This window comes from Musa acuminata, chromosome BXJ3-4 (genome assembly GCF_036884655.1).
Source record: "Musa acuminata AAA Group cultivar baxijiao chromosome BXJ3-4, Cavendish_Baxijiao_AAA, whole genome shotgun sequence".
NCBI classification, from domain to species: domain Eukaryota; kingdom Viridiplantae; phylum Streptophyta; class Magnoliopsida; order Zingiberales; family Musaceae; genus Musa; species Musa acuminata.
In genome coordinates this window covers 27,313,104-27,335,372 of record NC_088352.1, presented here as the reverse complement: position 1 = coordinate 27,335,372, position 22,269 = coordinate 27,313,104, and the positions used below count along the sequence as shown (strand labels likewise).

The 22,269-nt window shown below is 36.3% G+C and overlaps 3 protein-coding genes, 1 long non-coding RNA gene and 1 other non-coding gene across 6 annotated transcripts; 1 reads left to right on the top strand and 4 right to left on the bottom strand.

Moving 5' to 3' along the window:
- Nucleotides 1–349: 349 nt before the first annotated feature.
- On the bottom strand, nt 350–8,429 carry LOC135635446 (probable apyrase 2). Its single transcript, XM_065146512.1, has 9 exons — nt 8,126–8,429; nt 5,257–5,385; nt 4,585–4,641; nt 4,352–4,444; nt 2,700–2,905; nt 2,381–2,472; nt 1,000–1,214; nt 721–910; nt 350–634 (listed from the first exon to the last, which is right to left on the bottom strand). Exons 1-9 carry the CDS (start codon nt 8,354–8,356, stop codon nt 495–497), a joined length of 1,353 nt encoding a protein of 450 aa, XP_065002584.1. The 5' UTR covers nt 8,357–8,429; the 3' UTR covers nt 350–494.
- A 1,718-nt stretch (nt 8,430–10,147) lies between these two features.
- Nucleotides 10,148–14,818, top strand: LOC135635447 (G2/mitotic-specific cyclin S13-7-like). Of its 2 annotated transcripts, none has more exons than XM_065146514.1 (9): nt 10,148–10,431; nt 10,670–10,772; nt 10,903–10,969; nt 11,080–11,211; nt 13,239–13,364; nt 13,452–13,700; nt 13,802–13,960; nt 14,145–14,223; nt 14,297–14,818. In XM_065146514.1, the coding sequence occupies exons 1-9, from the start codon at nt 10,365–10,367 to the stop codon at nt 14,350–14,352; spliced, it is 1,038 nt and encodes a 345-aa protein (XP_065002586.1). In that variant the 5' UTR covers nt 10,148–10,364; the 3' UTR covers nt 14,353–14,818. The 2 variants fall into 2 exon arrangements, with proteins under 2 accessions (XP_065002586.1, XP_065002585.1); XM_065146513.1 differs by having other exon boundaries at nt 14,045–14,223.
- A 234-nt stretch (nt 14,819–15,052) lies between these two features.
- Nucleotides 15,053–16,895, bottom strand: LOC135635449 (uncharacterized). The gene is made up of 2 exons (XR_010495629.1): nt 16,009–16,895; nt 15,053–15,920 (listed from the first exon to the last, which is right to left on the bottom strand). It is a non-coding gene; the product is annotated as an uncharacterized LOC135635449 (long non-coding RNA).
- LOC135637373 (small nucleolar RNA Z159/U59) lies at nt 16,623–16,712 on the bottom strand. Its single transcript, XR_010496236.1, has one exon. It is a non-coding gene; the product is annotated as a small nucleolar RNA Z159/U59 (small nucleolar RNA).
- Nucleotides 16,896–19,518: 2,623 nt separating the features above from the next.
- LOC135635544 (heavy metal-associated isoprenylated plant protein 35-like) lies at nt 19,519–20,656 on the bottom strand. The gene is made up of 3 exons (XM_065146681.1): nt 20,563–20,656; nt 20,405–20,480; nt 19,519–20,301 (listed from the first exon to the last, which is right to left on the bottom strand). Exons 1-3 carry the CDS (start codon nt 20,584–20,586, stop codon nt 19,646–19,648), a joined length of 756 nt encoding a protein of 251 aa, XP_065002753.1. The 5' UTR covers nt 20,587–20,656; the 3' UTR covers nt 19,519–19,645.
- Between the last annotated feature and the right edge of the window lie 1,613 nt (nt 20,657–22,269).

Genomic DNA, 22,269 nt, shown 5'->3' with positions numbered 1-22,269 from the left:
CTAAATTCACTTTGTCATCACGTCATTCACAGACAGTCCTGCGAAAAAGTCGAAAGGGTTGGCTGAAGTCGATTCTCACGAAGTTTTCAACAATGACTAGTCACCTTAACAATATGTAAGGATAAAAACATAGTAAGTTCTTATCCTTGTAAACAAGTGATCCAAATGTCAATGGGTTCATCGATTGTCTTCCCTCGGTTCATCAATAGCATTTATCCATGTACCCCTAACATATATCAGTTCCTTTGTTTTCTCAAAAAGTAATGAGATCATGTTGATCCTTAATGCCATGATGTCAATAGAAAAAATCCTCAGAGAAAGTTGGCACTCGTAAAATTGCTAGCTTAGCTAAGAAACAGAAGACGATCTGATTGAAATTTAGTGATATTCCAATGTTTCTTATTCTCAAATGGCAGAAAGCTGAAGTTTATTTAAAGCAAACCTTCAATCACCAGCTCTAGATCCAAAGTAGTGTTCATGGCAGGCTCCAGCAACTAAAACTGCTTGAGATTGATCTTTTCCGATGTCACAGCTTCAATGGCACTTCCCAAGGGCCATGCCGCCTCTCCAAAGAAATCAGAATCACCATATCGAACCTGCCTTACGAGTGTGATGTTTTGCCGTGGCTTCAGGCCTGTTCAGTGAAAAAACAACGACAAAAATCAGAGTCAAGTTTCATGAAATTTGAAGTACCTTCAAGGATCATGGACCGTATCTCACCAAACCCATTCACGAGCAAGGTGTACTGGTAGACGAGATCCATGCATACATATGGCAAATCATTCTTGCGAACATTAGGATACTTGGTTTCTACGGTGTTCATGGTCACTTTGCATGCATGCTTGGCAGCTTCCATGAAGTCTGAAGGTTTAGCCATGGCAGAAGTTGCAGCAGGGTCTACGAAACCCACCTATATATGTATGTATGGTTATGATCAATAATTAAGATAAGAAAAAGAGTTGACCTGATACGATGTTGTTGAGTGGAGTTGAAACTTACATCAGAAGGTCTATCAAAGAAATATGATGCACCATACAGAGTTTTCTGCCCAGCTCCACCGCCTCCATTCCACACCCCTCCAAATGTACAACTTGAATATTTGCATGGTTCATCAATTTTGAGGGCCTTGATCACTTCATTCCTACATTTGGTGAAGCTAGAGCCCGAAGGGGAAGATGAAGCATTGTAGAGTTCTCCATCATAGTCATACACCCCTTCATGGAAGGAAGAAAGGAACAATGCAATTTTCAACATTGTTAATGTACACCATAGTGTATACGCTTGTTTTTATTGCTTGATGTTATGCTGCTGTAGGTTTCATTAGCCTGCTATTGTGGCTTAATAATTGTTGTGTTTTTATTGGCTGGATTTGTGTTGAGATCATATGGAATTGTTCCCACTATCCTGTGGATTATACTCTTTCGACCAGCAAGGTAGGGGAAAGCATAATATTCTCAAAATACTTGATGCATGAAGGAAAATCATGATCACAGTCCTCTATGAGCAAAGTTTGGTCATTTAATGATAACTCGATCCTTCCTCCAATAGGCTTGCAAGTAGCATAGGAAAGAAAACAAAAGGAGGATCCTCGAGTAATTCATTTGTCAAGGTGGAAGCTAGTACAGAAAATGACTTGTCAAAGGGGAAAGATGTTCGTAGAGAAGATGGATCAGCCAGCAGAATGTTTGGTTAAGGTTGCAGAGAGAGGAGAACAATGAAAAATGTAGGGAGCTTCTAATTGCAATGGCAGTTGACTGAAACAAATGAAATTAAAATCCTTTGGAAAAAATATATTGTATGTCACAATTGTTCTTTTCGAAAAATAAGGCTAGTTTCAAGTGAATTTCACAATTTACCTAGTGTGAAGATAGTAGATTTGTTTGATGATATGTGTTATGCATGTCATAAAATATATGTAGAAGAAAAAATAGCAGAATTAAAGCACCAACCACACAAGGTCACTCAGTCATGCTTTGAGGATCAATTTCAAGGATATTTTCTTAATTCATCAAGTAAAAAAGGAAAAAAGGTCTGGAAGACAGATGGAATTTATCAAGAAATAAGATCTTGGACATATCATTATTAAGTGATAAAAACAGGAATTATGTGCATTTAATATCATCTGTCATCTTTAGCTGGGTTTCTGGTGACAATATTAGAAACTTTCAGAATTTGCATGTGCCAAGCAGTTTGGAACTTGAGGCTAAATGCCTACTCTGAAACTGATGTTGATCTTTGTTTGCTAAGTTAAAGAGACATTCATGCAAACAAAACTAGAGTAAATGAATGAACACATCAATCAGAACAGTATGATGCTCTAAATAAGTAAAAGTGAAAAATGTAAACACACAATAAGAGTGTTGGAAACAGAATAGCATACCATTGTAGCCACCCAGAATGCAGTAACTGTATGATTTAGTAGCAACTTTTAGGATTTGGGCTCGAGCAGCCAATAGTCCATAGTTCAAATAGCTGTCATGCCAAGAAGTCAGAATTAGGTTTGCAGCTTCAACATTTTAAGAGTAGAAATGCCAGAACAACTTCATTAACAGCTATCAATGATGAAAATTGGATTTTGCTGAACTTTTGAAAGTCTAAAAGAAATAAATACTCATAATCTCCATGCCACTTCTTTAAAGATAGTCTTATTTGAAAATTGCATGTCAGATCTCAGTAGATCATGAGTAAGCAAGTTGCACCTATGAACATATAAGTAGTATTTGGCTCCTTGAAGGAAGAGTTCTTTGACATATGTTTCCTCTCCACTTGGGACATTTGGAGCATTAGCAGCAGCCTTCTCAGAGATGGCATAAGCCATTTGAACAGAACCACCACCCAGATCAACCACTCCAATTGATTCAGAATATTTGTTGCCCAAGTGCCCTAACAAATAGTTTATGGCGACCTACAATGGAAAAAGGAACATAAATCATACTCGTTAAACAAATGAAAGAAAAAAAACACATGAGGCTATGGTTTTAGTTCTTGGTTAAAAGCAGTTTAACAAGATGTTACAGCAACTTGTTCCGAAGACTAGAAAGTGAATGTAACTTTTGCACAATAAACTAAAATATTAATTTAAGTTGTTTCAGGTTGTAAGGTTGTCCATCCTTTCTTGGTCAAGCTAATGTTGATTATGATTCAGCCTTACATCTTGAGTTGCAAGATTTGTGTGTGTGTCGGTCTTTGGTTTCATTTAAAAGGACTGAAATGATATTATTAAACTGACAAATAATTGATCCTTGATTAATATGTTTTGCTATAGAAGACAAAACTCATATTGGAGTATTTCTTGAAATGAGTACTGATAAAGAACATTCTTTGGAAATGTTTTCCTTTCTTTTCTTGCTCTATCCAAACTAGAACGCTGTGTGCAGATAATTGAACCAAATATATCAGACATATTAAAAATATATATATTAGAATTTATTAATAAAGTAGGTCCTTTCCCAAGTCCCAACAACTTAAACCTTTGGGATATGCTGAATCCAACTAAATCTTATCAGGATACAAGAATGGGTCATGATCTTGAGTCTAACTCCTGCTTTTCTTATTTTAGCCAGCATTTGATTGCTCACAATCGGGTCTGATTGTGCAAAATTTGTTGCTATTTTGTTTATACCATCCTGCACTTGGGTCCACGTGTCAAAGTCTAATCCAGAATGCTTATAAGAGGATGTTAGAGTGATTGGGCCTTTTTATAAAGTTCATGCTTATATGCCTAATCTGGCTTGTATGATAGGGGTGTTAGAGACAAAATTAATGGTCATCCAATCTAAGCTTTGTTTTGGTACCAGAGAAATATGTATTAGGTCCTTTCCCAACAACTTAAGTTTGTAGAACTAGTAGTAGTTGTTTAATCTAAATTTTATCATGGTCAAAGTAGGTCACAACTTTAAATTATTCAACCCATGTTCAATTGTCATAGATGTGTCTCTGAAGAGACATTCTAGTGGTTAGGTGCAATATGCAGAGTCATGATATAAGGAATTCTTATCATATTATGTAATACTTAAATGGAAAGAGCGAATTAAAAAAATGCCATAGATGTGGAAATTATAGATTGGGCCATTCATGGTCATTTTATAGCTCAAGCTTTCTTGACCATATGTCACTTGTTTTGTCTATGTTAGCAGTATATGAACTAAAAAGACAAGAAACTAGTGACTTTGAAATATTATTAGTTTGTAAAATGTACAAATTCACATGCTATAATGCCAAAATGCCCATCTTTAGATCCATCAAGAACTGGTTCTGCTCATCTTCTAATAAAAAAATCATGAATACAACAAACTAGTGATGTTGACCTGTTATGATGCTTTTGTAAAACGAACAAGTTCAAATGTCATACCCATAGATAAGATCCTTCTTGATATCCACTAAGAACAGTGACCCAATCATCCACAAGTTCTAGTGAGCTCTTTTCTCGAAGAAGATCCCTGACCTGTAGAATTGAAGGTATAATCGAAACAACTCAACTAAACAACTCGACTCATAAATATACATATGGAAGAACATGGAGGAAAAATGTATAATATGCTGGATGAAAATCTTATTTAGAACCTAATCCGAGGTGATACATACTGCTTGCAAAATTTGGTTGGACTTATCTGTTCCCAGAGATCTCAAACCTGCTGTAGCCTGCAAAGAGATATCAAATTTCTGAAAAATCATTGATTATTCATAGAAAAATAGCTTAAGAGGAACTTTGTATTCACGCATATTCTAGCCAAGATGGGATATGTGGTAAAGTGCAACTTCAAATTCAAGAAGACTGCACAGAAGATTGGGCAAAAATTTTATTGCTTATTGTAGGGCAAATGCCAGATAAGCAATGAATATTAAGAAAAATACAAGCCAGAGAGGAACTTGTTAAAAACACTGGATATTTGAATAGTAGAATGATATGCATCGTGGATTAGTATTTCAAGCAAAATTAAACGGGTTCACAAGGAAATCCACATGTTTGATTCGCTGTTGGTCCTAATTATGGATTAAAAATGAGTTGCATTAGGCCATTCACTGTCAATGTAGAATAATTTAGGTTTATCCTTTACTACAATAGCTATATGTCAAATGGGTTTTTTTATCGGATAACCACGTCCTCTAGCAAGAGGTTTTAATATTTTTTATTATCTTTGGTTTCATTGAACTTATTAGATCTCCTAAACATGGATCTTAATGGATTCTATTATAAATATCTCTTTACAGACTATTAGTGTGAGATAAAGCATAGTATGAAAAAGAAAGGTTTACCCCCACTCTAATAGGTGTTTTGTTCCTCAACTCCTCCGGAATCACGCCTACAGCTTTTTCCAACAATGGAAGAAGTGAGTTTGCAGCCGCTTGAGGATCATCGGCATATGCACTTAACCCTGGTTTTACCTGCACAAAAATGATGCAACAAGATGAGAAGTTGAATTCAAAACGATGAGTGGTTAAATTGATCTCAGAAAAAAGAAAAGTTAATTTAAAAATGCTTCAGAAGGGGTTGAACTCTTTGTCTCTTCATTTTTCTTTTTGATATATTTTATTTTGCAGTTATTGAGGACATGAAAAATTGCCTGATTCTTATCATAATAAGCTTTTGCACTACACTTTTGTAGACTTCGCAAACAATGTACTCATGACATATTCTGTCTATTAGCTTAGAATCGATAGCAATACAAAGTTACAAACCATATCAGAAGAAATTGTTAGAAAGGATTGCTGAAACTGCAAATTGTCGAACAAATACAACATGAAGGGCATGTAAGATTTGAGGACGTTTAAAAGAATTAGCTCAATGATAGAACAGCAAATGAAGATGTTATTGGCATATCCGGATTGGATCAAACTAATGTCTTCACCTAAATCTAATAAGATATTATATTGTTCAAATATAGATTCAATCCTAATAATTATTATAATGGATTCAAGTACTGGTCTTTTTGGTGATACCAAGCAAAAGAGGTCAGTATATTATCAAAAATGATAGTATTATACCAGTCCAGTAGATCATAGAAACTAGTATTGGATCGATATTTTAAATCCTCATTATCATATTATGGCCAAAATTCAAGACAATTTTATGAATACTATTATCTAATAGACCAAGCTATAAAGCTTCATACCTGTGATGTCAGCTTAAATTTATCATTAAGTAGATTGTTGGATCCATTGGCATCCCTAACAACAAATAGTAAAGGACTACTTTTTTCTTAGAAACAATCTCCTAAAGAATTCAAAGGTCTACAAATTCAAGTCTGGATCCAACATTAACCTTATCAAGAATTAGATCGAATTCCAACTAGTACCCTGTCCAATGGTTTAATGAAATATAATGTGCAAGGTTCCACTTATTACTCCTAATTGAAGCTCACACCACAGCAGATCATGACTAATCCTGGAGATGCTACATGTAGTATGTGTCACTTTGCTAAAAGTGATAATGACTTAGTAGTAATGTGCCACATGTATTTATTTTATTATTTTCACTTTTCTCACTTGTGGTTAAGATTGTGAAATTTTATCCTCCTAGATTTTGCTCCATTAACCATGTTATAGTCTGTTCACCTACATGTTATCCAATGAAGAACAACAGAAGTTATACTCTTCATTTAAAAGAACAGAATATTTCCTTCACTGATTCTTGGGATGAAACATGGATAATGTATAATACTATAGATGATTTCATTTCTCTTTATAAAAATCCTTTCTAATGTTACTACAGAGAATGCTGTTATTGGTGTGAATCACTAAAAGAACTGATACCACATCAAAATTTACAAATAACCCCTGCTCTCCATAAATCTTAACATATTTTAGTTCTTTGTATGTATTCCATCAATTTATGAAATTGCATCAGAGATTTTGATGTCAAAGTACTTTATATTTTCAAGCTTGTTTTGTTATTAGTTCAGCCAATTTAGTCCTCAGCCTCACCATATAAATTGACCACCATCGTTTTCCCCTTCCTCCTACATTGCTAACACCACCTTTATCAACATATTCATTATTATCATCCTTGTTCTCCATTATCATTAAAACTACTGTCTTGATGACTATCATCCAGCAACCCAACACCTTACTCCTATCATTTGATCATAAAAAAAAAAAGAAATAGTTCATTTTATTTTTTAAAAAAATTGAAAGATTTTTCAGTACATTAAATAACATGCATAACGCTTACACATGGACTCGACCTTGAGATCTATCACTTGTGCAACAATACACTAACTAACACAAATGTATCAATAAAAACGATCATTTTATTTTAAAAATTAAAATTTATTATGATTTTTGCAAAAGTTATGAAATATTCACAGAGTAATCTGTGCTAGTGACAGAAATTGATGTTAGGGGATTAATTGCAAATTTGATAAAAATTAAGTGTTCAATTGGAAATTTCTTTTTAGCCAGGCTTAAATGTCTTGTGATGTACAGAGATAGCAATGACTCCATAGATGGGTCCCACGTGGTGTCCATCATTCTCCATTCACAAACCAGGCAGGTGATTTAAGCAACCCATAAACAGGTAAGTAAAGTATCTATCATTTTTCAATTAATTTTGTCATAAATCCAGAGGTTATGTGCAGCAATTCTTTATCTGTTTCCCTGTGTAATGGATTTTTTTTTTTTTTTTTTTGTAGAGAATACAGGAAATTTCAATAGCTAGAAGTTCAGCCCCCCATAATTTTCAGGTTCTTATTGACTGAAAATTTTCAGTCCTTTTAATCTGCTGAACTTAACCATGACTTCTAGTGCTTATTAATTACCTACAAAAAATGAATTTCTTGGCTTCAAAAAAAAAAAAAAAAAAACTGAGAAAGCTCCCGTGTTCTTTACTTATTAGAGAATTTTCTTCTTTGGAAAGGACACCGTTCGGAGAGAATAAAATTGACAAACTTGGGAATGCTTAACCCCCTTGTTTTCCCACTCCTTCCATGTCAAATCTCGAAGAAATAACGTGAAGATAGCATCCCTGAAACGTTAGTGGTATGAGTAACATGAAAAGAGGTCCTCCACACAATACTGGTTGTTTCAATCAACGCCCACCAAAAGAAAGAAAGAAAAAGACAAAAGAATCTGAGAGGAACAAGAAAGGAAAAGAAAAGAGAAGAAAGGAAACAGCAAACTCGTATACCTTAACGAACAGCTCAATGTCAGACCCTATATGGACGAGCTCCAACACGTCGTCGAAGCAGTAGACATGGACTCTGCTCCCCGTGCTCCCGGCGTCGAATATTACGGCGTAGCGCCGTGACTCAACCGCCGCAGCGCCGCTGGCCACGAGCACCCGGCCGGTGGTGACGGGCAACGAGATCACTAAGAGAAACAAAGAGAGAAAGGCGAGGAGGCAGCGGACGCGCGCCATTCTGCCGCTGCTTCGCCGATCGCGTCTGCAGCGCGGCGGTTGGGCCGTGGATGAGCAGAGATAGGCCGTGGAGTGTGATGCGCGTGGGACATTTAAAAACACATCCCACCACGTGGCAACAACATATCCGATTATTATCATTATTGTTATTATTTCATTCTTTGGACCAAATATATATATATATATATATATATATATATATATATATATATATATATATATATATATATATGAATTATTATATGTGGTTCACTGACGTAAATGCTAATTAGTTCATTAAGTCACAAAACCCAACGTCAGTGTTGGAGCTTTTTTATGGTTTTGCTTTGGAAGATTCGGAGGAACACCGCATCCACTTTACGTGTTTAACGAGTCACCGTAGATGCGCACATTTAGCATTCAAAGTAATTAATTATGCCAAGATGGCTTATTTATTACCCTAAGATAAAGCGGGCACACATGAATTAGGTGGACGATTAGTGTTGTCCACACATTCAATAGATTTTATTCTTTTACTATAAATTATATAAGTATAAAATTTTAATTAATCGAGGAAGCGATAATACGTATCCACATATATATTTTTCTTCTTCTTCTTTTGAATCTATTTAACCCAAATTCATGCCTGATATGATCTTAAGATGGAGGCTTTTGGTCTAAATTACAATACTGAATTTAAATGAATTTAAATTACAATTCGGACCTTATGATATCCAGAATCCAATTTTCTATGAATTCAGTTCTGCATGAGCAAATATTTTTAGATTTCAGATTATATAATCACTGGCTTTAAGCTCTAACCCATTATATTCAAACAAAGTTACAATCTCCATATCTTGATGAGGTTAACCTCCCAACCACCTCCCTTACTTAGTTTATAAATAAATCTCTCTCTTCTTTCAATTTTATTGTTTATCCTTTTTTTTTTTTTTTTTTCAAACAAGCAATCAAATTCGTTTACTAATGTTGGCCCATTCAATTTTTTTACTTCATTATTACTCTCTCTCAATGGACTTTAAAAGTGTTTTCTTTGGATGTCATTGACTCAGTTTCCTATGGTTTTTCTCCATGTGTTGTTTCCCATTCAGAATCAAGTCAAATCAATTCCTATGGACTCATTTTCTAGGAATTGACTATATAAAAACTGTTTGCATCCATACACTATTAACTATTCATCTTGAAAACGACCAATGCACCATTTCATTTCGTTCCTTCTCTTGATATGGATTCGATCGAGATAAGTAGAAGCAACTTGTAAATAATCATAGTTGGTGTGTCACTTGAGATCAATGACACAAGCATAGTCACATTTGACGGTAACATTAGATCGTAGGATGTTCCAAATACACAATTACTCCATTAGTTATAGTTGTATTTTGGGCTTTAAATTTAATTAGTTTTCTGAGTTTCTTTTACATCTTTTGAATTTTTTCTTAGGCTCAATTGAGAACAGCATTTTATTTTATTTTATTTTTCATAAATTTATTATAAAATTTTCTTTGAGGCCACAAATTATTGGTATCGAATTAAAGATAATTCAAATAAACAAAAAGGCATATCATAAGATCACGAATCACGACGGTGGGTTTCTATTGTGGCCTAACCAATAAATAATAATAATTATAAACTGGGCCACGTCAGCTCCCTGTTTCCGAATTCGACTCGAGCTCTCCGCGGCCTCCCTCCCTCCACCGAACCATAGGAGACGACGCTGATTATAAAGGCAGCGCCCCACCAACACAGAGAAACCAAGAAATCTTCTTGCAAACCCTTTCTTTCTTCTTCCTCTTCTTCTCCTTCGCCTTCTCCTACTGCTTTCTCGTGAGCTGAGGGCGCTACAGAGGGCCTTTCCAACGCAGCGGCCAAGGCGAGACAAGACGGCGACAGAGAGATCGACTAAAACCCTTGATTCCTCTTAGGCCGCTGTCGCTGCTTCTACTGCCACAAGTATTTCCTTTGCCTTTCGGGCTGTGAAGCCTCGTCGACGAGGCAAGAAGAGATATGATCGATGGCACAAGAGTGTCTGCAAGAAAAGGCGTCTCTTCTGCAGACGCAGCAGCAGCACCAGAAGACAGGTGAGTCCGGAACAAGAAACCCTTCTTCTTCGTTTCTTGGGTTGTTCGTTTCTTCTCTGATTTGCCTACCATTTCGGGAATCTCAATCGACGCGGGTTTTGATCCTTTTCTCATTCAAGATTGCGTCTTTATCGCATGACATGATCACTACGGCTTCCTTTTCGTCTCCGCCTATTCGTCCAATTCACCAATTTTCGTCGGGTTTATGAATGTTTATGCTTGTATTGTCTCCTGGTAGGTTCTACGGCTAAACTAATCCGCAAATTGAAAGCGGCTGCGAAGAAAAAAAGTGAGATAACACGAAGAGCCTTCCTGAAACTTGGGAATCAACTGGTTGACAGGTGCCACTTCATTACTCGCCTTGCTTCTTGATCATTGAAATCGTTCAGGAGTGAATCTAGGGTTCGCAAATTTGACTATTTCTTCTTTCTCCCTTTTGCCCCCCTTCTAAAGTTTGGATCATCTTCCTAGGTCCATTCCCTTACAAATGCTTCCTTCTAAGATTCTGCCGAAGACACAGCTCTCCAAATTGAGAAAGGTATGATGTGGTTGCTGCTATATCCCATAGTTTTTACTTGTCTCACTGACCAGCTTTCAAAATCTTGGTGTTAGTTCCATACTGAATCTTCTATGCTTCGTGTTGTGCAGAATTTAGTAGTTCCTGCTGATGACATTGTAACAAATAAAGGATATGAGAAAGTTGTTCGGCAGAAAGATCCTGTCGCCGTCAAGTCATCTACTGATTCCACTGTGGATGAGGAAATCTCTCACACCACCTCGGTAAGAAAGTTGAACGCTTCCTTTACTTCAGCATGTACTTATCAGAACATTTGTAACTTTTTCACATTCTGTCTTTACATAAGGTGCTAGCTCACATAATATACTTTGCTAGTGACCGCGTAATACTTTTGTCTGGCTATGATCTGTACCAAGTCCGCCACAAGTATAGCACTTCCACTGTCGTCAAGCTATGCTAGTGATGCACATACATCAACGATCTCATTGTTACAGTGGTATCTATTGAATTATCAGTTATCTTGGTTATTCTCAGTATAATCTTTTGAGTTTGAGCTGTTGGGTTTTGTTCATAAGGTCAACATTGAATATTGGATTCAGTAGACAAATAAGCACTTGAGTTAGGTTCTTGATCTTACCGCTGTTAATTATATGTGAAACCTCATAAAATCAATTAACAGATGATAGTGATGTCCAATGTTTAAAATGATAGTAACACATGTTGAGTTCACTCAGATATCTAATTTAGCTAAACATAAACTTGTGGTTGTTCATTACCTTCCGACAGCAAGAGACAACACATTGGATAAACAACGGTATCATCCAGAACTTTCATTTGGAGCACCTAAGATTTGACAGATTGCTTAAGTAGGAAAGATCACTTACATGAACTTCCCTGGTTTATTGATGTCTGAAAATGTAATGAAATGAACTAGAAAGTAACTATTGTACTTGTACCAGTTCGAGGTCTGTAATGTCATTGGGTATCTTTGAATAGGCCATAAAAAAATAGTGGACTAAACTGACTGAGGTCTTAATTTCCAGGACACATAGTCTCAAGCCTTTAAAGTAAAAGAAGCAAAGAGAAAATAATGTAATTATTTAGAAGATAAAGCAGTACAGGGTAAGAAAGACCTGATATGGTCCATTCTAGCCAAGAAGAATGTGAATAACTTTTGTGAGCGCAATAAAGTGCATTGTTATGGAAGGTTTAATTTTGCATGAAAATGTCGACAAATGGTCTTGGGGCATGTACAAGATGTTCTATGGTTTTTGGAGGGAAGAAGAGTTTGTGCTACTTTAACCAGAATCCAACTTATAGTTCAACGAATACAAGATATCACACCATGGGCACATTCAATATCACACCTAAATTTCTGGAGGATAGCTGCCACATTTCTTATGGCATTCAAGTTTACAGAGCTTACTAAAACATAAAATTTTAGTTGTGAGAAGAAGCAAGCAGAACATAAGCAAGGCAGTGCCTGTAGGGTTTATCTTGATGGTGGTTAGGTTTATCTTTTTTATCTTCCGCCATTTTTTTATTTTTCTTTTAATTTTCACTTACGTTGTTGTTGATGAAAGCGGAGGTTCAGGCAGAATTAATTCTTTGCACCATGTATCAATCATATATATGTGTATATATTATCAGCCAGTCGTGACAACAGGTAAACTATCTATGGAAATTTCATGTGTTAGGAGACAGCTATAAAATGATAGTTCCATAGGTAAGGTGGTTGACACAATTTTGATTAGATTTTTGCATCACAAATGTACTGCTAAAGCTGAAGTAATCATAATCTGGAAGTAATATTGGTTTAGAGCTAAAGTAACATGACCAAGTGATAGAAAACAAGGACTCAATTGCCTAGTTATTGAGCAAAAATGATCCTTCAATCACAACAAATTAGTTACAGAGGCTTACTGGAGAATGCCCTTTCTTCCATTTTGAATCATCAGATGTATTAATTTTCAAGTGCATGCTGTTGGGACTTATTTTGTAGATGCCTTGACAAGTTGGCAATATTGTTATGATCATTAGATAGCATATGACTAGACATTTTTCAATCTATAGTTACTGCTTCACATGCACTCTATTGCTGAAACTATTGATTCTTTTATGTAATTGATGTAAATAACGAGTTTAAATTTGAGCATTTTATCAGTTTTTAATAAACTGAAAGATCAATTTCCAATGTTGATGCATTGCATTCATTTTCTTGAGAGAACAGAGACTACAGTGCTCGTTACCATGCTAGTAAAGGCCTCATGTTTTGTATCTATATATTTAGGATGTCTCTGGGCTTAGCAATGATACGGAGGATCCGGATCATGTTATTGATGCATTGGATGGTGACAGCGAATTGGCTATTGTGGAATATGTGGATGATATCTATAACTTTTACAAACTTGGTGAGGTATGTATTTTCTCCATCTTAACTTCTGTTATTGTCAATAAAAATATGTTGGCTGACAATATAAATTTATTGCTTTTCTTCATTTAGAAATGTGGAAGACCTCGGAAATATATGGACTTCCAGTTTGAGATCAAGGAAGAGATGAGATCTACTTTGGCTGACAGGCTGATCGACGAGTTCCACTGCTATGAATTAATACCTGAGACTTTGTATCTCACATTTTATATAGTTGATCAGTATCTGTCAAGGGAGGAAGTGATGGAGACTGACTTAATGCTTGTGGGAGTGGGTGCTATGCTCGTTGCATCTAAATATGAAGATCCATTGCCTCTTGGGGTACCAATAATTTTTCTAATCGATCTAATTCAAGTTCTTTGCCTTTTTCCCACTTACGATGATTCAGTTAATGTCGACATATGTGCTATGCCTATGTTCAGATTGAAGACTGCATTGACATCACACATGGTGCATTTAGCAAGGAACAAATATTGTCCAAGGAGAAAGCAATTCTAGAAACACTCGAATGGAACATTACTGTTCCGACGCAATATGTATTTCTTGCGTATTTCCTGAAGGCAGCCATGTCTGACAAGGAGGTGGGTTTTCTTATGTTTGAGTTTTTTTTTTTTTGTCTTCAAGATTCTCGATAGATGCTTGTGCTGATGAGTAAATTAATCCAGATGGAGGACATGGTCCTCTTCTTTTCCGAGTTAGGACTGATGCCGTATTCATTGATCACTTATTTGCCATCCTTGGTTGCTGCCTCTGCTGTCTATGCAGCAAGGTGCACCCTTAAGAAGACCCCACGTTGGACAGAAATGCTCGTGGAGTATACAGGTTACTCAGAGCAACAGTTACTGTAAGTGGTACCAAATTTGATTTCTAGATTATGATCTTTGCACGTTTATTGATCCATGAATCTCTCTACATAGCGAATGTGCACGCGAGCTGGTTAGCCTTCACTCGTCAGCAGCAGAGGGTAAGTTGACGGCGGTTTACGAGACATACTCAGACGCAGAATTTGGAGCCATTGCGTTGTATCCTCCTGCCACGGAACTACTACAGTCGAAGAAGTCTGCTTCATCATGAGCTCCTAAGACATGGATCGAGGGGGCATCCGATAGTTGCTTTACGATAACAAGATGTAGATCCTGCATAACTTGTTGAATTGTGGACAAAATAAGAGGAGAATGGCTTTGGACAAATTCTTCCTATTGATATTATTGTACAAGTTGTTAGGTTCTCCCCAGTACTTTTTTTTTTTTGGTATATATATTCCTTGTTTTGTGTCAGTTTCTTTGTTACCCTAAAATAGGACCATCACAGTTGCTTAGCATTGTAAATCTTAACTATAAATCTTTGCCATGTTTGATAGCATTCTGATGCTACCTACTTACTAAACTGGAAGAATTTGTGCAGGAGAGGTTACTTTAGTTGATAATCCCTCTGTGACAGATGTCGTCCTATCATTGCTTAGCTATCTTTGGTGAGATTTCTCGTTTATTTGGTGATCTCTGTCAAATTAAAACTTTTGGTAATTAATTGAAAAAAAATCCAATCCGATTTTTTTTCCCATGAAATAAGCCCCCTTTTTAACTGTGGAAAAAGTTTTTGTTTTTAAAAGTGTCTAAATTGCTTCATTTACAAAGTTGAAGCACTGTTACTGAGGTAGCCCAGCCAGACACTAATTAGCTTCGAAGCTTACCGACCAAATCTTTACCAGGAACCAATAAATCATACATAATTAAGTAACATCCAGCTCGGAAATTGTCATTGGCAAAAACTAAACAAACCTAACATAGGAAACGGGGATGCTGGAAGCCCAAAAAGAAATCTACATGAAACAGTTGGGCGGGGGAAGTTACAAAATTTTGAGTCCATAAATTGCCCAGGAAGGCCAATCCAAATACTGGCACTTGAGTCTGTACAAGGGCGGCCGGGCCGATAACATCGGTTCTTGGTCAAACCATGAAAACAGTTTCGGAATGCCTGCCTCGAGTGTGTGCAGCTGCTCCCTCAGAACAAAATTGAGATATCAGCAATATTTCAGACTCAGACAAGGCTGAAACTATTTCGAATGTTCAATCATTGGGAGCTTCCATGTGTAGAACCTAAAGAAGACCAGGCAAGAACCAAGTATTACGACACAGCCTTACCATCATTAGAGAGAGCAAAAAGAGGAACCGCCGATACGAGTATGTCATAATAAACATACAAAATAATGTCGGTTCAACGATGATAGAGAATAAATCAAAAGAAAAAAAAATCCCTAAACTTAAATTTATTTATTTTTGCATGAGAAGCGACGAATCAGCTACACGTACAGATCTCAGGACTTTCAATTTCTAAATAGAGGTTTTATCTGAATGAGTCATATCACCTATTCTATCTTCCAAGTACAATCTATGGATTCTTAAAACTTCCTTTTGGAACTCATGCAAAAGCAAAAAAGCAATACTGAACTAAGAATTCAAACAACTAAACCTTTGAAATTTGACCCAGAAAGAACTCTAAATTTAGCTCCGATTAAGGCAAATACAAGAAAATGTTAACCACCTTGAAGGAGATAACGCCAAAACTTTCACCCCAAAAAGAACTCTAAATTTAGCTCTCATTAAGGCAAATACAAGAAAATGTTAACCACCTTGAAAGAAATACCTCACTGTGGTGCCAACACTTTGACCCCATAAGGAACTCTAAATATAGCTCTGATTAAGGCAAACACAAGTAAATGTTAGCCACCTTGAATGAGATACCTCTCTGTGGTGCCAAAAAGAAAAATAGGACTAATAATGCACATCTAATCCAATGGATTGACCTAACATCAAAAAGGACAACACTCACTTAAAACAATAAAGAATCATGAAACATTTTGCATGAGTTATTCATATAAAAGAGATAAAAAGGAGATAACATTCACAATGCAATCTTTTCAAAATTAGAGATAGAAAAAGGGGAAACGAAAGAAAATTGACGTATTCATATAAAACCGCTGACATCTCACAGAAAATCAGAAACAAATCCCTCAGGATCAATAGATTAAATTCATAATACAAAAGTCAGTCCACTACTTTAATCACGAACGATGATCATCATAGGGATTTTATAGCACGTCATTTCCTAAGCGCTTCACAAAAAAGTTCCATTTTTCCCACAAATAAGAGATGCCTGAGAGATGCAAACCACATAAACAACACCCGAAAGAAGTTGGCATAATCGGATGAATACGATTTTAAGAGTAAGAGAATCAATCGACAGGTTTCCTCAGTTCAGGTCTCCAAAAATCTTCCGCATCGTATGTAACCTCGGAAGAACGAAAGTTATTTCATCTCGATCATCCTCGGAAACCATAAGAATCAATCGAAACAACAACAAATTAACACACACACACACAAACACGAAAAAGAACTTCTTTTCCAACACCTAAAAGCAACAAGAACCAACAAAATATGCTGGTGATATAGCTTGGCATGAGAGCAGAGAGATGGCTTAACAGATGGCCCCATTTCCGCCGCCAACGCAGCCGATGAATGCCTCTCATCACTGAGAAGACGTTAATTTATAGATGGGATGGGGTGCCCTAATTTCGACGAGGAAAGAGCGCACAACGATGAAATAATGGGCCATCATGTTCGGCCCACAAAGGCGCTCGGGAGCTTTGCGGATTCATATTTAAGTCTCTTTTCCATGTATTACCTAAACAATTAATCGAGTAATTTGTGGATTCATATCTCCTCCTCTATATTTTTACCGATGAGTTAATTTGATGACGATTTGATTTTTCAAAATTTAGCATCCAAATTTTGGAAACACATTCAAATTTTATATTTAGGGTTTAATACATATTTTAAATATGAATTAATGTTTGATAATTTTATTTTGTATCATTTTTTTTTTCAGAATAAGGGTGTAAGCTAACATCAACCTTTTAGCATGCTAATAAAAAAATTCAAAATTTATTTATATAATTTTTTATTTATTATATATTTGGATCATATATTTTTATAAGATTATTTTTATTTATTTAGTTATTTATTTTATTAATTTAAATAAAAAATAATTATTCACTTAGAATAAATATTAAAGATATTAGAAGGGTAAATTTATCACATAATTTTTAATAAAATTTTAAAATATAAATTTATTAAACAATGCTTGCATTAATGTATATTTAAAATATAATTTTTATCTATTGTTTATCGATGACTCAGAATATTCTACAATTACACATTCACTTAAGTATTTTTCTTCAAATATATATTAAAAATATAAATATATTTCCCAACATATCTTTAGTATGATTATAGTTTTCAATCATGAAACACTTGGAGTCTAGACTTAGTGATCATTATTTCTATTGAAAAAATTTTTAAAAAAACTTAAAATTTATGCTTATGTTATCTTTTTTATATCTTTGTTTTTGCACTTGGAACTTGGATTTTGAAAGTTATAAACAATTCTGATTTGAAGGTATCACTCTCTTATTTGGTTAGCTGGTATGAGTCATTACCTTAATTTAAAAGATATCAATCCGATTGAGTTCACTTGAGTTTTTAATCAGTTCAAATCGTTTAATCAAATTGGCTCAAATTTATAAATAACATGAGCTTAATTTTATAAATATTATCGTATCATTGTATCAATATTTCGATTTGAATTAAATCGATTCACTTAAAAAATATATATTAAATTATTTAAAATTATAAATCGATTAATCAAATCGGAGTAATCGGTTTTAAATTGATTCGATTAGATATATTCAAATCGATTTTGGTTCAAATTATTTTATTTTAATCGAACTAAATTAAAAAAATGATTCGATTCGATTCGATTCGATCCTTAATGGTTTGGTTGGCCCTACTCCCCCTAACCAATTTTGTGAAAGTAAAGCTCACATCAAAATTTTAATCAAGATTTGGAGGGGAGATGAAGAGATAAAAGTGATTTCTCTAATTCAATTTTCTTTATCAATTTCTACTTGGTGATTACTTAATATTTTCTTCTTCCATATTTATTTTGTATCTCATCGCTATCGATCATGGTCTTAAGAGATCGACATCGAGATTATATTCTATGATGGTGTTCTCGATTGAACTTGCATGAACAAGTACAATAGTCTTAGAAATCCTACAAGACTTTCTAAAAAGTAATGTAGATAATGTGGAATATAATGATGGATGCATACACACGCCTTGTCGTAGAAGATTTATGTGCGCAATTCAGCTGCATGCCTTTCTCGTGTTTTCACGACATTTTAATCAATTTGGCAAGATCTTGGAATCAAATTCTTTAGCATTAATATGCACGGAATCGAACACTAACTTGACCCAAAAATTCAAGCTATCAAGTAAGTATTCACTAACCCTAGTGTATGTATCATACATCCGACTCGTTCATAACATGAGAATATTCACACATGCATGTTGTTTCTCTAATAGACATGAATCTTAGGCGTCAGTAAACCGCATGTTAATTGTCGGAGATATCGATTAGGGTGAGTCACTACGTTCGCAAGATCATCATTTCTTTCTTCAGCAACCAAGAAAGCTTTCTCGACAATGGCAATACACTCGACGCAGTAGGAATCATGCCACGGCATTCACACCAAGCAGTAGCGTCGGCAGCACCACGGTGATCTCCAGAAACGATGCTTCTTTCTACGGGCACAATGGTTTCAACCCAAGACTGGTCTTTCGGATGAAAACAAATGGAGTGGATAAGCTACGAGCAGACTGATTGAACTTGGATTCCTTCCCGTTCAACACAATAGGAAGCAACAGATGGTGACCCTGAGAACCAAATAAAATCAAATTCCAGACACAGCATCTCCGATGAAGTCTTTTCAGCTTTCAACGAGTTGAACGTTGACTGCGAATGGACCATCTGATGTGCCTTGCTTGTTCTGTCTATCCCACGCGTTAGCACCCTAAAAATGTGCTTTGTTAAAGAGTATCGGAGTTCGATGGCTTATGGCTCTCCTGCTTTATTCCTTTGGTCCCAAGCAAGACTTCAGCGATCAAAAGCAATCCACCCTTAAAACTAATCCCAGGCATCTTCAAAGGTTCGATCAACACTCTTCTTCACGCTATTCTATTCTTCTCGAGCTCCGCTGACAAACGATTCCAATTTCCTACTACGAGCTCCGGTTGGCAACAAAAGTATTTTAAATACAGCATTACTGACAAGGAATTCGGCCTTTCTATGCCTCAAGAGTCAAGTCAAACTTGATATTTTAGATACAGCACTCGCATGACCGTCTCATCTCATATGCTTCGCCCCGCCTACATGATTCGACAGCCGACGGCGTTGTCATCGTTGAAGTAGTCGCCGAATACCGTAGCCTGCGACTCCATCGGGGGCGGGCGATACGCCGGCATTTCGTAGTAGGAAGGGTGATGATGCACGTAGTGAGGCGGTGGACCGGGGTCGTAGTACGGCGTGGGAACTGCGACTGGCTCCATCGGGTAGTACACTCGCGCTTCGGACGTCATCAGCGCGGGGCTCATCATGCAGTTCACCTGCGGAATTGTTGTTGCAGTTGTCGGGTAGAAGCTCTTTGCTGCGTCGGGAGCATCGCTTCCTCCAGCATCACCGCCCTCCTTCGAGCTCTCCTGACCTTTACTGGCGTCGTCCCCGCCTCCTCTGTTGTTGCTCTCATTGCCGTCGATCGAGTTCGGGCTCTTCTCCTTCTCGGGGTTCGACTTCGCGCATCCAATCATGCCTTCTTTGTCCTTTTTTTTCTTGCTTGGCTTCTCTGTTTTCTTCTCAGAAGCTTCATTGCAGCACGTCCCCTCTCCCTGTGGTTTCTGGGACTCGTCGGACAACAACTCTGCGCTTTTTCCGACCTTTGACAACTTCTTAATGAGGATTCCGACGTCGACGTTGCCGATGACCGTAAGTTTGGGCAGAGTCGGGTGGATTTCTGTTCTCAGCACACCTGAAACCAGTATGTTCCGGTGCAGGAAAGAAGTTACACACGGCTCGCGAAGGGAGTAAAGGGAGACAGAACAAGAAGTTAAATGGGAGCTCATGTTGTGCACCTTTGATGCTCAAGGCCTTCGACACTTTCCTCTTGCAGCCCTCGCAGCAGTTAACGGAAACCTTCAATTCAACTCTCTGCAGCCCATATCTTATCATTCGGACGAATGAACATGCACTCAGATAAATCAAGAGAGAGAGGAAGATCCGTGTTGCTGACCTTCAAATCGTCCTCCTTTGCCATTCTAAACTTGGTTTGCTCTTGGGTGAGCAAGGAAGCGAGGCAGGGGCTCGGAGAATAGAAGGGAAAGTTGGCGGCGATGGCTGTCTGTCAGTTCATGAGGCTCGTCAGAGTCTTTATATACACCAACCTCGAGGGTCATCTAGGGAATTTACAGAGACAACTCATGCAATGTACGTAAAGGGAATAGTAGAGCTTCTCCACAACCTTGCATGTTCTCCGTTGCCCGAGGCACAAAGGGCACACTGATTGAGACTTCCATCAGAATAAATATACACCAAAAGTTGTCGTAGCAGATTCTCCTGATCACGAGCGGAAGGTCCTCTCTGCATCTAATGGCATCAGAAGAAAAGTATGGACAGACGCATGCCTTTCAGCACACCGCACTTGCTCAAATCTGACAACTGAGAGTTCGAGAACAGCTTGAGCTTTGCCTCTTCAAAGCTATACTGATACTCGTGTATCGGTACAATCAATGATCAAATGTAGTTTAATCATAGAATGCACTTTGGTATAGTATAATCATACGATGGAAGGGAAAGCGCCATGCATGCGTTAGGAGAAGCGCATATCACAGACTAGCATGCAGAAGAACATTTATAGTTTGGAATATTGCATGTTGCACGTGCCGTGGAGTTGACATCAAATCAAATTACTAATTTTTTTAAATCAAATGTTAGAAAAATTATATATAACATAAGAAATCATATATCGGTAAAAAGTGATATGACTAATATTTCAACCCAATCAAGAGTCGATATATGGAGAACAATCAGTTTGTCACGTTAACACGAGCACGAGGGAAGAATATTTTTTAAAATAATTTTAATTGTAGGAATATTATCTTCACTATTCTCTATAAATAAAAACATGGTAGGTATTGTTCTGCATCTAAAACCTTATTTTCAACTCTCATATTAATATCTCAAATTAATTTAAGTATTAGATTGATCTCGTTTAGTATATTCCAACATTAGTTTTATCGGTGATGCTCAACTTAAGGACTCGTCTTGAAGCAGCACCATAAGAAAGTGAGTCATTAAAAATATCATCAAGGCATTTCATTTCAATCTTTGAATATATATATATATATATATATATATATATATATATATATATATATATATATATCATATTTGCATAATTTTTTAAGAATGATATCAATAATTATATATATAATTATTAATTATTTAGTGGAGGAGTGTAGTCGAATCGGAGACAATTTGAAAATTCACAATCTTGCATCATATGGTGTATTTAAAATCAGATTTTTATTCAAGACATACTATTTTCTCGATCAGCAATTATAGAAGCATACACATGCGTAATCAGACAGGTTTGAATTAGGAATACATTGTCCTTCTCCATTCTTTTCCTTAATGCATTGTTCTTTACAAGCAGATAAGTTGCAGCCACCATGATTCAAGTATTCTTGACATCTTGCTGCGTCCACCTTGGTCACAATAGCGTTGACTGCATATTCCACATAAAGAAAATACATTTGTATAAATATCATGGTATGAAGTCTTTTAAATCTAAAAAAAAAAAAAGAACATCCTCTATATGCTGTGAAATAAATGTTAATGTTAATAAAAATAAGATGCATATTGGGGCTCAGAAATCGTAGAAAAATTTGGCCATAGTTACTCGACGAAAGAAAGAAAAAGAAAAACTATCCGAAGGTAA

Coding starts and splice junctions, on each gene's coding strand:
- LOC135635447 (XM_065146513.1), top strand. CDS start 10,365: ATGGCACAAGAGTGTCTGCAAGAAAAGGCGTCTCTTCTGCAGACGCAG. Junction 10,970..11,079: donor AGCTCTCCAAATTGAGAAAG/GTATGATGTGGT, acceptor CGTGTTGTGCAG/AATTTAGTAGTTCCTGCTGA. Junction 14,224..14,296: donor TACTCAGAGCAACAGTTACT/GTAAGTGGTACC, acceptor CTCTCTACATAG/CGAATGTGCACGCGAGCTGG.
- LOC135635446 (XM_065146512.1), bottom strand. CDS start 8,356: ATGGCGCGCGTCCGCTGCCTCCTCGCCTTTCTCTCTTTGTTTCTCTTA. Junction 5,386..8,125: donor ACATTGAGCTGTTCGTTAAG/GTATACGAGTTT, acceptor ATTTTTGTGCAG/GTAAAACCAGGGTTAAGTGC. Junction 911..999: donor TCTTTGATAGACCTTCTGAT/GTAAGTTTCAAC, acceptor ATACATATATAG/GTGGGTTTCGTAGACCCTGC.
- LOC135635544 (XM_065146681.1), bottom strand. CDS start 20,586: ATGGCAAAGGAGGACGATTTGAAG. Junction 20,481..20,562: donor CAAAGGAGGACGATTTGAAG/GTCAGCAACACG, acceptor TATGGGCTGCAG/AGAGTTGAATTGAAGGTTTC. Junction 20,302..20,404: donor GAAGGCCTTGAGCATCAAAG/GTGCACAACATG, acceptor TACTGGTTTCAG/GTGTGCTGAGAACAGAAATC.